Source organism: Harpia harpyja, chromosome 16 (genome assembly GCF_026419915.1).
Source record: "Harpia harpyja isolate bHarHar1 chromosome 16, bHarHar1 primary haplotype, whole genome shotgun sequence".
Taxonomy (NCBI): domain Eukaryota; kingdom Metazoa; phylum Chordata; class Aves; order Accipitriformes; family Accipitridae; genus Harpia; species Harpia harpyja.
The window spans coordinates 31709248-31724781 of NC_068955.1; the positions used below are offsets into that span (position 1 = coordinate 31709248).

General features: G+C 49.0%; 2 protein-coding genes and 2 pseudogenes across 2 annotated transcripts; 2 read left to right on the forward strand and 2 right to left on the reverse strand.

Moving 5' to 3' along the window:
- Positions 1-512: 512 nt before the first annotated feature.
- On the forward strand, positions 513-2417 carry LOC128152746 (proto-oncogene Mas-like). The gene is made up of 2 exons (XM_052811352.1): positions 513-742; positions 1181-2417. The coding sequence occupies exon 2, from the start codon at positions 1224-1226 to the stop codon at positions 2178-2180; it is 957 nt and encodes a 318-aa protein (XP_052667312.1). The 5' UTR covers positions 513-742; positions 1181-1223; the 3' UTR covers positions 2181-2417.
- Positions 2418-7546: 5129 nt separating this feature from the next.
- LOC128152420 (mas-related G-protein coupled receptor member H-like) lies at positions 7547-8397 on the reverse strand (annotated as a pseudogene).
- A 1550-nt stretch (positions 8398-9947) lies between these two features.
- On the reverse strand, positions 9948-10964 carry LOC128152421 (mas-related G-protein coupled receptor member H-like). The gene has a single exon (XM_052810640.1). It carries the CDS (start codon positions 10932-10934, stop codon positions 9948-9950), a length of 987 nt encoding a protein of 328 aa, XP_052666600.1. The 5' UTR covers positions 10935-10964.
- Positions 10965-11085: 121 nt separating this feature from the next.
- On the forward strand, positions 11086-14690 carry LOC128152422 (proto-oncogene Mas-like; annotated as a pseudogene).
- The last annotated feature ends 844 nt before the right edge of the window (positions 14691-15534 follow it).

Here is a 15534-nt window from a genome sequence, read left to right on the forward strand (position 1 = left end):
GCATTCTGGGCTGGAAAGTGAGGGCTGATCATGTCCAGAAAGGATTCCTGGTGCCTAGCACTTAGGGGATGAGGACCTCATCGTCTGATCTCTCTCCCTCACCCCCAGCACATTGGACTAGCCATTTTTCTTCTTGGCATCTTGGCAGGATTTGGGGTAAGGCATTGCACGGGAAGTGAATTTTGAAGGAAACATTGGGAAAAGGGATACTGTGCCTCAGACTATTCCACTCTAAACCAAGCCTGATTTTCCAAGAAAGACAAAACAAAATAGAATACCATTCCTCTGAGAAATTCCCACAGTCTCTACTAACCACTCATTTATGCATCCCTAGCATAACAGCATTTGGCCCCAGTACAAATGCACAAAGAGCCTTTCACAGATGCAAGCAACATCCCAGAGCATCGCAGGCAATGGAATCCCTGGCAGGTAATTTTGTCCCCACGTACTGTAGGAGCATCCGGAGAAGTGGAGCAGAAATGTGAAATTGCCTCACAACATAAAAGAAGCCCATTCTCATCTGCTGCTGACTTCATCCCATCCTCCCGCTCTGCACAGTGAAAATGCTCCTTTCTGACAGCACCTGCTTCATTACATCACAGAAGACAAAAACTGAATCTGCAGACTGAAACATCTTCCCTGTCTTTTCCACAGAAAGTGTTTCCTGGAAGATCCAATGGGATAAATTAGAAACCAAGAAAAAGACACTTTGAGACCTCAATTCAGCTGCACAGGGCAGAAGGTAAGCATTTGAGGAATGGGTTCAGAAATGCCTCACTATCCGCACGTTTTGCAGCATTCTTTGTCTCTGCTGTGCCATTTCCCGGTCCTCTCTCACAGGCGTACACGCACACAGAGTCACTATGTAGTCACACCTTCCCCATCTCCTACTGCTCTGTCTGTAAGTAGCAATGTTTTCTTCTGCTTTTTTTCCTTTACTCTGTTGAACAGTCTCATTCTTTCTTCTTCTGCATGGGTGCCACACTTAGCCAATCTCCACCTCTCCAAATTCCTGCATGATTTCGCCCATCCTCAACATTTTGCATCTTGCTAGCTGTTACCTACATAGATAGTAACCATGCATGCCCCTTGAAAGCTATCTGTCCCAAGCCATGAAGCTGTAAGGATAAAAGCAATGTGTCAGTCACTGAATGCCCTCTGTCTCTTCTCTGATCCCAAGAGAAACAAAAAGGAGAGAAGTATTTGATTTGGGGTATTTCCTCATGACTGAGGAGCTCATAACACTCCTTCCCCGAAGTAACGCAAGCCAGGATCATGGGACTAATCAGAGTGTGGCTGTGGAAAAGACGGCGGCATCGTATGCTGTCCTCAAGTTCATGGAGAGCTTCTGCCTCATCAGCGCTGTCTGCGGGATGGTGGGAAACGGCATGGTCCTGTGGTACCTCGGCTTTCGCATCCGGAGGAACCACTTCACTGTCTACATCCTCAACCTGGCCGCTGCCGACTTCGGCTATCTCCTCTGCATCGCCGTTGAGACGGTTCAGTACCTGATGCAGTTCAATGTGGGGGTGCAGTTTGGGCTGTTCCTCTTCCTGGATCTTTTCATGTACGGGACCGGCTTGTATCTCCTGACCGCTATCAGCATCGAGAGGTGCCTCTCTGTCCTTTGTCCCATCTGGTGCCAAAGCCACCGCCCCAAGCACTTGTCCGGCGCCGTCTCCAGCTTGCTCTGGGGTCTCTCCCTGCTGCTGAACACGCTCGGCTACGTTTTGTGTACCGTTCGCCGCTCTGCCGGGAGCTGCCGGCTCCTGCTCATCGCCATCGGAGCCTTGGACTTCCTCTTCTGCACGCCCCTCATGCTGTTCTTCAGCCTGACCCTCTTCCTTAGAGTCAAGTGCAGCTCCCAAAAACTCCAGATGGGCAGGCTCTTCACCGTCATCATGCTCACCATCCTCTTCTTCCTCATTTTCGCCGTGCCTCTGGGCGTCCTGATCTTCTTTGACTTCTTGGGTTACAAGTTCCTCTACTCCCCGGAGATCGGCTTTGTGCTGTCCTGCGTGAACAGCAGCCTCAACCCCGTCATTTACTTCCTTGTGGGGAGCTACAGGGATCGGAGAATCAAGTTCACCCTCAGGCTGGCATTCCAGAGGGCCTTTGAAGATTCAGCAGATGACAAAGAGGAACGGGAAAGCCGTAACACAAAAACTATGTCCTCCTAAATTTCTCCCCTTTTTTGCCTGATCACCTTTTGAAATGGAGAGAGAAGGAAAAAGAGAGGAAGAACATAAAGATTCCTTTGAACCTATGGACCCTTGATCCCTGGGCTGGGGGCAAAAGTGAATATATAAGTCTAATTTAGGGCTATACCAAGCCATGTTGCTAGCCCCACAGGTTAACCCCAAATTCAAATGCACTTTTATTTAGACTGCTCCATGGTAAAGTGTGCAAACTGTCTTTGTGGCTAGCTTACTGTCACTCTCTTTGGTTGCCAAGTTTAATAAACAGCATTTTAAAATGGCTCTGCCTGGCCTTTGTTTGCTTTTTGCTCTCAGCTGTCACTCTAGATCTGACAGTTCAGCTCCTTTTCCATCAACTTTTTCACTTCTAAAGCCATTGCGTAGCTTACATATGGTCAAAAATGCCTTCTCAAAACTAATTTCAAAACCAGTTATTTTTGGCAATAAAGCATAAAAGCGATCTCCCTTCACCCCTCAACATTTATTCTTAAAAAAAAAAACCCAGAATTCAGTTGTCCAAAAAGAAACATGGAAGCAAGCATGCCCACAATGTGTTGGAGGCCGGGAGAGCTATGTGGGAGCTCTGCTTCTCTGCTCACGTTCTCCTCCTCAGGTGTCTGCCTGGATGCTCTGTCCCCAGGGCTTCACCAGAAGGAGCCTGCCAAAACCACCCTGGCCACAAACTGAAAGCCTTCTCTTAAAAAAAAGGGAGGGACACAAAGGCGTGGGGTAGATTTTTGTGGGAGGAAAAAATGAACAAAGGGATGAACTTCCAGGGGAGATGGTGGTGCAGAAGAGCTTCAGAAGCAGCTGAGGAAGACACACACTGCACAGTAAAGCTGACTGGTCACAGAAATTCGAGTGCAATTAATTCAAGGAATTAAGCCAAAGAAAGCACTGGGCCAAGGCATGGGCATGGGCTCTTGGACACTCTACACAGCATCTGCCATGTCAGACTTAAGCCTCCATATGCCATTCACCTTGTTTTTTCGCTAAGAGAACAGATGTCATCTGAGACTAGAATTAAAATGCTAATACTATCTAAGATATCAAAATTACCCCGAACTTCAAAGTACAGATACTATTATTCTGCTTTTTCTATTCAGGTTAGTAAAGTGCCCCTACATCTCCCCTGGCAGTGAACCGGACGGGAATTTGGAAGGTTTAGAAATAAAGGCAGAAAATTTTATGGCATTCAAACAGAAAACATACCTTTGTCAAGAAGATGTGCTAAGGACTGAAGTGAAACAGTCGTGGTAGGGAGAGGTGATTTTTCATTATATCAAACTAACTAAACTTGGCAAACTTCAGGTTAAATACGTTCTGAGAACAGCTCCTCTGAGCTCAACCTGATGACACTATTCAGTGAAGTGACTCCTCCACCAAGTCTCTGCAGGAGCTGTATCCTACCTTCCATCCTTGTTTTGCTCTTCAGAGGCTCTCCATAGCACAATAAAACCCTTGACCCTTTTGGGTTATTCCTTACAGGGTAGTAGATAAAAAAAAAAAATGCTGCTGCTGTTTGCAGAAGGAAAACCTCTGGGTGCAACATGTGATGACCAGCTAAAAATTTGATGGGTTCGATACATGTGCAGAGGAGAACATCAGGGAGGAAGGTGGTGATAAGAATATAGACGTCTCCTAGCTGATACTGCTCTGTGTATGTTTTAGATGCTAATGAGGAAGGGAAGATGGAGAAAAATCAGGAGCAAAAATAAACAAATTAGGAAATCTAATATGAAGACGGACTTACATGTATCTTCATTGTTAAAACACATTGCTCCACACAACGTTAGACAATAGGCTCTTGGGTTGGTGGACTCATCACTGGACCAAAGAGGAGAATTATTGATGCCAAAATGCCAGTTCCCTTCAGGGCTGATGGGCGACTGCTGTTGCACGTACCTTTGTAGCACTGTTGATTTCACAGTTTTGAAACAAGATGCAGCTGACTGCACTAACCAGCAAGAGGAAGCAGGTGCACGGAGGTGCAAACCAACCCCTCATCCTTTCAAAGATGACAAAGAAAAGAGGAATGGGAGGATGGAAACCAGCCCAAACAGAAAAAATGGCAATGGTACCTAACAACAGGGACCCAGCCTAACCGGGATCTTGGCCATGAACAGGGAGGGAACATACAGGGTTCTGGCTGACCTGAGGAGAACCCAATGCCGGAGTGGGGGAAAAGTTGGGGAGGGAAGGAGCAGGGATGTACAGATGGTAATGCCCCCCCCCAAGCACCTCTGTGCTGCTTGGGGGGTAGAGGAGTCTGGAGGGAAGGAGTGAAGCTGAGCTGGGGGGGGGGGTGTTTTAATTGTGTCTCACTACCTAAATCTATTTTAATTGCCTACAAATTAATTTTCCCTAAGTCAAGTCTGTTTTGCCCAAGACGGTAATTGGTAAGGGATCTCCTGTGCAAAGGGGAACTAGGGACACCTTTCTCCACCAGTTTTAAAAAGAACTGAGGACTTCTGTTGTGTTCTGAGGGTCTGCCATAATACATCAACCCCTGTACCTCAAACCTGCCTCTGTCAGAGGAAAGGACTCGTTACAAAGCTTTCCTCACTGGTGTTTCTCTCCCCATTTCTCCCCTTTCTCTTGCATCCTTTAAGAGGCAAAAGGAAATAGGAACTCCCGTATGCCCAGGTCTGTACTTTTCTGGTAATTTCTGTCCCTGTCCAGGTCCCAGCCTGGAGCTGCCGCATCCCGATGTGTGTGGGAAAAACAGGGAGTGAGATCATGATCAGGGGGGTTTCTAGTGAAAGACACAGAAACAGAATGGGTGGGAACCAGATCTGTAAAAACAATAAGCTAAGGCATGTTATTAGTTATTAAAAAATAAAATCCTTCCTCTCAGCGCCTGGGCCTGAACCACATACTGCAGCGAGTCTGCCATGGGGCAGCTCAGTTCCACAACCTCAGCGGCTTTTGCTGGCTATTTTCCCCACAATTTCCATGTGAATGTTTTCTGATTTACAACCAGTCACTTGGAAGTCTAATATTTCCCAGCTGCACCATGGGTGGAATTTGTCCCCTTGGGATCTCTTGGGACCTTTCACAAAGAGGCTGTCTTGACATCACCTCAAACCAAAGGAGGAATGAGCTCATGAAGCCCAATTTCTTCTGAACACAGACCAAGTTTTAGGGCACTCAGTGATGCTCATGACTTCTAATCTTCTCTGAGTAGAGGAAATGACTAATGGAAAGAAACTTCAGAAGATAAGCAGTATAGAAAACATCCTTTTTTGCTTACAGATATTTCTATTTTATATAGATTGTTTCTGTCCTGGTAATTATATGAATATTAGCACCAACTTAATTGTTTTGGGTTTACTGTTCTCTGTTCTTAATTGATGAATCACATGGATATTTGGTAATATGATTTTCTCCATCTTAAAATACATCTTGTTATCTCAGTCCATTATGCCTATTGCGGAGCTTCCTTAGGATGTGTTTCAATCACAGCTGTGCTTTGCATTAGAGCAGCAATATCATGCATCGCCCATTTTATGGGAAGTTCCTAACAAAAAGGAGGGATCTGAGAAGAACCAAGAATACTCATTGCACAATGTGTGGTAGAGGAAATAGTACTTGAATTACTGTCAAAGACAGCACTAAGTATAAGGCAAATCATAGTGAAAATAAACAAAGGGGAAAATGAAGACAGAAAATGGGGACTGGACCAGATAAATAATTTTTTATTTAAGACACAGGAAGAACCTTCAAGTCAATATGGGCTGAAAAAGGACAAAAAAGCCAAGTTTATTTTAGAACAGCTAATTCCAGCGGTTAGTCTGGTATTTCATAACTGTGCTTGCTGTTTGGCAGGTGAATAACATTTCCTCCAGTAATTCCAGGACCAGCCCCTGTGTGACTCACCCAACTACACATGGGAATTTAGCACTCTGGGGATATTCTTCTTCATCTGTCCTGTCCAAGCAAATCCTTTGTCATGCAAACACTTCATACTATCTCTGTTCCGCAATTCCACCTGTACCTCTAGCCATGCCGGCACCTCTTTGATCTGCATCCCAAGGTCGGTGTTCATGTGCCATCTTTACCGTACCAACACTTGTCTATCCCGTGCTTAGCAAGCTCCAGGGCTTAGGCACTCCTCCCGTGCCATTCGCATTAAACAGTTACACTCGTGTAAACACTTTGGCTGTTGTTCACAGCTTCTTGAGGCTTCTTCTGGCCCATGAAAGAGCAAAGCTTTCATGGGAGCTGCATTTATGTGAAAGTGAACTTCAGCAAGGTCCAGAGATGCTACCTATACCTACCAGTCCTCCCTCAGTTATGTGTCAAGACTATCATAAGAAAACAGCAATACTTCTATTGTTAGGGTGATTTACTTTTCTCTTTTATTGGCTAAGAAAACTTAGAAATAAAATAAATGTAAAGTGTTTGGGGTGGGAGGGATTCCTGCAATGCAGGAATCACAGATGTGCCAGGTGACCCCACTATAAACACAGAGATCCCCTAAACACAATCAGTGGAGCTGAGAGCATAACTAGGCAAGGGGAGAAGACAGTGGAGAGGCATCATGGTATCTAAGTGAAATCTCTGCTAAAACAATATTGTAATCAATCATCAAATGTTCTCCAGACCTTGTTAACTAACATGAAATGGCTTCAGTGAAAGTGCTGCTCTGTAAAAACAAAAACAAAAAAGAAAGGCTATGACCCCCTGTTATTTCTTTGAATGTCCTGGTCAGAACGTGTTCCCTTCTTTCTCTGACTTAGACCTACCTTCAAAAAAGCAGTTTTAGATCCCCCAAAAGATCACAAAGACTCATTCACTGACCAAAGGGAGCAAGAGTTTATTAGGCAGGATCCAGGGCATGGGGGCCCTCTTTCCCCCTGAGCTGCCCGGGGGGCTCAGCATCTTCAGCCCCTGCTGACCCCCCCACGTTCCCCTGCCTGACCTCTCCCCAGTCACACCAGCACATGGCATTCACACCACTGGATGTCTCTATGACCCTGAGGTAGCTGCAACAAACCCCATCTCTGCTGGGAGCAGCCTCCCATGGGCTGCCACATTGCACAGAAGCCCTCCAGGCTTGGCCTTAAGTCAAAGCAAGGGACAAGTTGGCACGTAGGGTCCAGACCTGGCCAACAACCAGGGTCACTTCTCCTCCCCTGCTCTACCTGGCCTGTGCCCCTCGCACCGTGTCCCCTCATACCAGGAATGAGGAGAGGCACCAGCCTCGAGGAGACCTGAGCGTTCTTCCTCAGTGGCTGTCCCCACCACAGTCCCAGCCAGAGGAGGAACGTCACCAGCCCAGCCACTTGCCCCTCCGCTCTGCCGCACAGGAGCAGCTCCAGCCTCCCCCCGTTGCCGGCAGGGATTCAAACAGCCATCTCCGCAGCTGCCTCCCCGGGCAGGCAGCTCCCCTCCTTGCACACTGTTTTCTCGTCGGACACTCGGTGGAGAGCAGCTTTCACCCAGCCCTGAAACCATCACTGCTGGTAGGTCCCCACCAGGATGTAAATTAATGGGTTAATGCTGCTTTTTGCAGCCGCTAGCAAGGACGATGAACTTTTATCCTAAGTTCATCATGTTCAATGAATAAGCCTTCCTAAATTTGCTCGACAGATGAAGAAGAGGCTGGTGAGAAGCGCGATGTGCAGCCTCCCTGGGGGATGCCTCGGCAAGCAACACCAGAGTTTGATGAATAGGATTGAGTTTGACGGCAGTGGCAGGGTGGAGAATATGAGGGAACTGAAGATCTGCACCTCTGCATATGTTGCCACAGACAGACATTAGGTAAAAATTACAGCAAATAGATGTTAAGCAAATGAAAAGGCCAGGCAAAGCCTAGAGCACCCCACACACGATGCCTGACAAGTGGTTGTGGTGGTGGCATCGGTACCAGGTTGGGAAGAGGACAGAGAGACATCGCTCCTCACTGATTGCTGTCGGGAGATACGTGCTGCTAAGGTAACAGAAGAGAAACAGGAGGTAAACTGCAGTGAAGATCACATCTGGGAAGTTCAAACAAAAAAAAACCCTGCACTATGTAACGTGAACGGTAAACAAAAAAAAGGATCAGAGAGAAGTCAGCGATGGCCAGGTTCAGGATGTAGACAGTAAAGGGGCTCTTCTTCATGTGGAAGCCCAGGAACTGCACGACCACCGCATTTCCCAGCAGCCCACAGAGCCAAACACCCCACCAAAACAGTGTGAAAAAGTCAACCATAAAAGTCTGTGACTCACCAGACCGGCTGTCTCTCCCATGCGCTCCATCATACAAGGAATAATTGAACAGAGAGAGGTTGGTTGTGTTGGTCTCCACCACGGCTAATGATCCTGCTCCGGGTGGCCACCTTCTCCCTCTCTCACCACCTCCTAGGAGAGACAAGGAATCAGAAGGAAATGACGGGCATCGGCATTCCCAGCGCTCACCATCTTTCCCACAGCCCCACGCCAGCCCCAGGCTGCACCGGGAATGATCCCCTCCCCTGCCATGCCCAGGACAGATTCCCACCCCTCCTGCCCTGTCCCTGGCCAGGAAGCATCTCCCACATGCCCATCCCTGGTCTCCTACCTCCTGGTGCTCCTGGGAACAGTGCTGCCACAGGAACCCCAGCACACGGGGCTTCTGCGGGGCCAGGCTTGCCAGGAAAAGGGGCTGGTGATGGCTGCTGGGGCCACCCACTCTGCTTTGGCCTCCTCCCTTACTCCTGAGGAGCAGACCTTTGCCCAGAGATCACATCTAGTGGTCACAGACTCCCCTCAAAATCTCATCACATCGCTGACCGCTTCCCCTCATGTGTCCCATGGACGGTGGTCTTGTCAGGAGGAGTTGGCCATGCCACCCCCTTCCTCTCCTCCCGCTATCCTCCAGCGTCTTCCCACCATGCAAGGGTCTTCTGGCTTTCACTGTGTGTACCTGGTACTAGACCAGGAGACGCTCCGCATTGGAAAATCACCAGTGTGTGGACATGCAACAGCATAAGGGCTTTACCCACCGCCTCTGATGAAACTCCCCAGGCATGCTGCCTTAGAGATTGCATCTCTGAGTTACACAGGGCTGCAAATGGGATTTTATCTGGAAGATTCTTGTGTCACCAAATCTCATCCATCAGCGCCATGGAGACAGCTCACTTTTCTCTGTATTTCTTTTTCTTTCCCATTCTCTCTCTTTTCTTTCTCCCTTTCTTTCTTTCTCATTTTCTTTCTATCTTTCTATCTCTCTCTCTTTCACTCTCTCTCAGTTTCCTTCTTTCTTTCTTTCATTTCTTTCTTTCTTTCATTTCTTTCTTTCTTTCTTTCTCTTTCTTTCTCATTCTCCAAATTGTAATTTTATCCTATGTCTTATTCTCTACACCACTAATCCCCCCATCACCCACCAGGACCCATTGGCTTACCCATTTTTGCAATCCTTTTTGCAGAGCCCTGCCTTGCTTGGCCAGCAGAGATGGCCAGAGCTCCCCAAGGGCTTAATGTGTCAGACCTTCCCCAGGCAAGAGATCCCCCAAAACACCACAAAACTCATCTGCTGGGCAAAAGGAGCCAGACTTTATTCACTGGGGCCAGGGCAATGAGGGTCATTGCAATGGGGAATACAGCCCGGGCACTGGGACCAGGCAGACCAGTGCCGTGCTGGGTCTGCGCCACGTGCCCCCATGATGAGCTGCAGCATTGTTCTCCCCCCTCGCAGCCGGCAGACACCGAGTGCATGGGGACCTCTGACCCCCAGGCTGTCTGCAAGGCTCCACATCTCCAAGCCTTCTCGCCAGCAGTGCCTTATACAGCGGTCTCCACCACAGTGTCCTCAGGCACACGGCTCTCCTTCTTGCTCACCGCCTTCTCTTCGAACACTCGGCGAAAGGCGACTTTCACGGAGCCTTGGAACCGGCGCTGCCGGCAGCTCCCCACGAGAAAGTAAATGACTGGATTGACGCTGCAGTTCAGCAGCGCCAGCAGAAAAGATGTATTTTCGGGAAGTAATTCGTGCGAACTTGGAAGATTGAGGAAAACCTCTACACTGAAAGGAATACCAAGGGCAAAGAAGAAGATCACGTTGAGCAGGACAGCAACACAGAGTTTTCCCGGGTGTCGTCTCTGTAAGCCACATTGGAGTTTGATGAACAGGCACAGGTTGGAAATCAACATCATTGATGACAAAATCATGGCAACTGCAATGGCTACACCTGCAAGTACCGACTCATAGCTTTCAGCATAGTTAAAGCTAAGATACATCGAGGAAACAAAAAATCCAGCGAGAGCCCAGAGCACCCCGCTCACAACGCCTGACAAGTGCTTTGGGCGGCGGCAACGATACCAGATTGGGAAGATGACAGAGAGACATCGCTCCACGCTGATTGCTGTCAGGAGACCCAGGCTGCTAAGGTCAAAGAAGTGGCACAGAAATTCAACTACGAATACAAAATCTATGTAGAAAGAAATAAAATTATACAAATAAGAACAAACTGCTGCTAAGCTCAAAAATGCCAATAGGAGCAGAAAAAACAGGAGAAGCAGAGAGAAGTCGGCAACAGCTAGATTTAGGATGTAGATGGTGAAAGGGTTATGCTTCATGTGGAAGCCCAGGAACCACAAGACTATCCCATTCCCCACAAGTCCACAGAGAGAAATCCCCGTACAGACACCCGCAAAGACCATCAGTCCATAAGATAGTCCTGAGCATTCGTATTCGATATTTTCTCCATAGTCCACATATCCAGAAGTCATGTAGTTCAGAGAGAGGTCTGTTGTGACTGTTTCCTCCATGGTGACTGACCTTGCTCTGGGTGGCCACCTTCTCCCTCTCCCACCACCTCCTAGGAGAGACAAGGAATCAGAAGGAAATGATGGGCATCAGTGTTCCTAGTGCTCACCATCTTTCCCCACAGCCCCACGCCAGCCCCAGGCTGCACCGGGAATGATCCCCTCCCCTGCCATGCCCAGGACAGATTCCCACCCCTCCTGCCCTGTCCCTGGCCAGGAAGCATCTCCCACATGCCCATCCCTGGTCTCCTACCTCCTGGTGCTCCTGGGAACAGTGCTGCCACAGGAACCCCAGCACACGGGGCTTCTGCGGGGCCAGGCTTGCCAGGAAAAGGGGCTGGTGATGGCTGCTGGGGCCACCCACTCTGCTTTGGCCTCCTCCCTTACTCCTGAGGAGCAGACCTTTGCCCAGAGATCACATCTAGTGGTCACAGACTCCCCTCAAAATCTCATCACATTGGTGACAGCTTCCCCTCACATGTCCCATGATCGGCAATCTCATCAGCAGGAGCTGGCCACATCACCCCCTTCCTCTCCTCCCCCCAGTCTTTCACCAGGAGGTGCTGATCTGTTATGATCCCATTAAAAAAGGCACTCGGACTCTGTAAAGTATCATTTTAAATGCCATTTACTAGATCTAAAACTATGAAGAAGGAGAGGGTAGCACAGATAATCTTATGTCCCTTCAGGTGCTGGGAACCCCAGGTCTTGCAGCATCGAACAGACCTCTGATCCGGGCAGATCCTGTCCATGGAAAGGTTACCCCATTATGGTCATTTGAGCTATTACAGGATTTTCTTAAAAAAGAAAACAACTCATTCTACTATCAAACAAAAAAGATGTTCACATGAGAACCGTTGTAGCAGCCTTAGATAAAGGCAAGGACATGCAGGTGGTGTAATCACCAGCACCCAGTGGGAGCTGCCTGCAGGTTCCTCTTTTACCACCAACTGACCAGGCGTAGCCCAAGGCCAAGGGAGATGCACAGCACAGCACGGCATGGCACAGCACAGGCCTGGGACTACTCAGCTTGAGTGTTTTGTGGATCGCTAACTCCCTGATGTAGAACGGTCTTCTGGTCGGGATCTCTACACCCCCCGTCCTCCAGCTTCAGCTTACCGTGCCGGAGTCTCCCGGGTGTTGCTGTGCGAAGCTGGTGGTGGAAGACTTCCCCTAGCTCTCTTCTGTTCCTTCGCTATCCTTACAGCCTGCGTCACCAAGGGGATGGTGGGGAAGAGATTTGGCAGGGCAGGAGGAAGGCAGAAAGATGAGAATGAGTGAGATGAGCCAGGGACCAGCAACAATGGGGATGAACCAGCAGAAAACCCTTGGAAGTCTCTTACAGTCCCGTGGCCTTAATGCTCCTTCTTCCCATCATTCTTCAGGTGCAGAACTGCTCCTGGTCATGCCCATCCCTGCTCCTGCCCCCCCCAGGCCTCATCACACAGCCACTCCCTGGACCTGGGATGCCAACAGAGTCCCCTCAACAGCAGCCAACGGGGCAGAGCACTGCCTTGTCTCAACTTGCCGTGAGAAATCACCAGTATTCAGATACAGAACAGCACGAGGACTTTGCCCGCTGCCTTTAATCACATCCCTGACATGCATGTGTCTTCTCTGAGATTACATTTTGTGGGGTACATAGTGCTGCAAATGTGCTTTTATCTACAAGTGGTTCCTGTTGCACAACCTCATCCTTTAGCATCACAGGCGCTGGCATTTTCATTGCTTATTTTCTCTCCTTCTTTCATGTGTTTTCCATCTTTTGAATACCTCTTCTTGGGACTTATTGCCTATGCTTGTCATCCCCAAGACTGATGTCCTCCAAGGATGTCCTTTGATTTCATGCGGTGAATGCATGATAATGAACAAGGTCCACAATCTCTCCAGTGGGTCCAGCCTGAAGCTGCAGGAGTTGGAGCCAGAGATAGACTTGAAACAAGGCTAGATCATATGCTCAAGGTCCATCCATGAGAGGGGGATGGAGACAGGTCTTCAGACAAGTGCAACTCCTGCACAGCTTGGGCAAAGCCTGGTTGCTCAGGCCTGACCCTAACTGGAGCCCCTGGTCCCATGGGCAGGGGATGAATGGATGGGGTCAGGGCAAATTAGGTCTGCTGTTGCCCTTAGGACCCTGGAAGACAGAATCAGAGTGCCTTACATGGACGGTTTAGTGTGCTATGCTGTTCGGTCATGCTTCATGAGATTAAGTCCCTTTATTCCCCTTTTGGGCTATAAAAATCAGCTCATCATTGTCCTACAATGACAGCATGTGTTTTTCTTTCTTCACCTCCACTGTGAAAAACATTTCACTTTATTGATTTCTTCTATGGCTTTGTAGCACTAAATTTCTCACAAGTATTACATTCCATGCTTTGACACATTAAAGCAAAGCCTCCATCTGATGGCAATGTCTCCAAGAAGAAAGTTGGGAAAAGCCTTTGAGCACCAGTTTACATGTCATTAGAGGCACTGAGCAAAGCCCTCTTGCTGTTACATGTCTGCACATCAGTGATTTCCCACTGGTGAGGGTCCCTGGCTCATCTCTCACCTTTCTGCCATCCTCCATCCCTGGGATGATTTATGTACCCTCCTATATTGACAGACGGAGCTTTCCCTATGCACTTATGTGGTGCTGCTGGGAAGTAACAGGAGAACACATTACTCTGCAAAACTGTCCCCAAAGCTTTCTGGTCTGGGACAATATGCCCTTCACACACCTCCCACTCTGTACATGAACCAGCCAGCCAGCATCATCCCTTATTGGCACGGTGCTCCTCTCTCTTCCTTCGCCTCCAAGCAGATCTTGCTTGCCCTCAGCTCTGTGGGAGTTGTCTCCTATGGTTTTGGGGCTATAGCTAAGTTACTTGCAGTATGTTCTGGGTTTTGCCACACATTTTGCAGAAGCATCTGTATGGGGGCAAAGTGTCCCCAGGGAGAGCAGGGGGAAGTCTTGGATCACACAGCGAAAGCCAGAAGCCCTTCCCATGGTCAGACAAAGCTGGAGGATGGCAGGAAGAGAGGAAGGGGGGGATGTTCCTTCTTGTTAAACTTATATTATACCTTATTTCAACAGTCTATTGTATTTTCTCATTTCAATATCTTTTGACTAATTATATCCTGATAGTTCTGTTTCTGTTTTAGTATTTTGCCAGCATGTATCTCCTGACAGCAATGAGCATGGAGAGGTGCCTGTCTCTTTTGTTCCCAATCTGGTACTGGTGTCACTGCCCAAAGCACTTGTCGGGTATCATGTGTGGGGTGCTTTGGGCTCTCACTGGACTTTTTTTTTCCTTTGGCTTGGATTAGTTGTTATTTGAATATAAACTGTCAGCAACTATTACAAGGTTTAAGCACTGTGAATTTTCTCATTTTCTCTTTATTCCCATTCCTTTGCAACCTGTCCCTGTTGATCAAACTCTGCTGTGGCTCACAGAGATGACACCCAGAGGAATTCTATGTTGCTGTCCTGCTCAGTGTGATCTTCCTGTCCATCTTTGGGTTGAGAAGACTCAGCGTGGTGATTTTTCTTGGGCGTATCGGTATAAGCCTATTTGTATTTCAGATGACTTACCTGCTGGCATCGCTGAACAGCAGCATCAACCTGGTCATTTACTTCCCGGTAGGGAGCTGCCGGCAGCGCTGGTTCCAGAGCTCTGCAAAAGTCACCCTCAGCCAAGAGTTCAAAGAGAAAGCAACGAGCGAGGAGGAGAGCCACATATGTAGGGACACTGCAGTGGAGACCACTCTGTAAGGCACTGCTGGCGAGGAGACATGGAGATGTGGAGCCTTGCAGACAGCCAGAAGGATGGAGGTATGAGGGCACATAGCAGAGACCCAGCACAGCACTGCTCAGCTGGGCTCCGTCCCAGTGCCCGGGCTGTATTCCCCATTACAACAACCCTCATTGCTCTGGCCCCAGCGAATAAACTCTGGCTTCTCTGGCTCAGCAGATGAGTTTCACAGTGTTTTGGGGGATCTCTTGCCTGGGGAAAATCTGACACATTAGGGCCATCTCTGTTGTCCAAGGTGGGACTCTGCAAAAATGATTGCAAAAATGGGCAAGCCAAGGGGGTCCTTCGGGTATTCCGCCGGCACTGCTGCACTCCTGCTCAAGTGAAAGGCTGAGCAAGGAGTAGAGGCAATTGCTGCCGTGGGAAGAAGCAGTGGGGCTCGTCGGCAGGGTACCACAGCCCCCTCCTGACCCTGGTCCCCTCGGCATGGAGACGTTGTGATGGCAGAGCTGGCCGTGCCTCTACATCTGCTGCCGCCCTGATGGGACACGGAGGGTGAGGACTCCCACTTGCTCCTGGAAGCCGAGCGGGATACCCTGGTGAGGAGAGGCTAGCAGGCAACTCACCCCCACTAAAATCCCCCTCCCAACCCAGGCGAAGCCCTCTGCCTCCTCCGGGGCTGTGCGGACCCCCCCGAGCAGGGCTGGACCCCCCAGGCCGTGCTGCTGACCCGCACCCCGGGCTCAGAGGGCTGCGGGGACACATCCAGCACGGAGCCGGAGGTGATTTCACAAATATCTGCGGGGTTGATGCCTCTAGATGGCAGGAGAGGGGTATGGATCGCACGGAGCATCCTCGCTCTTCTGCCT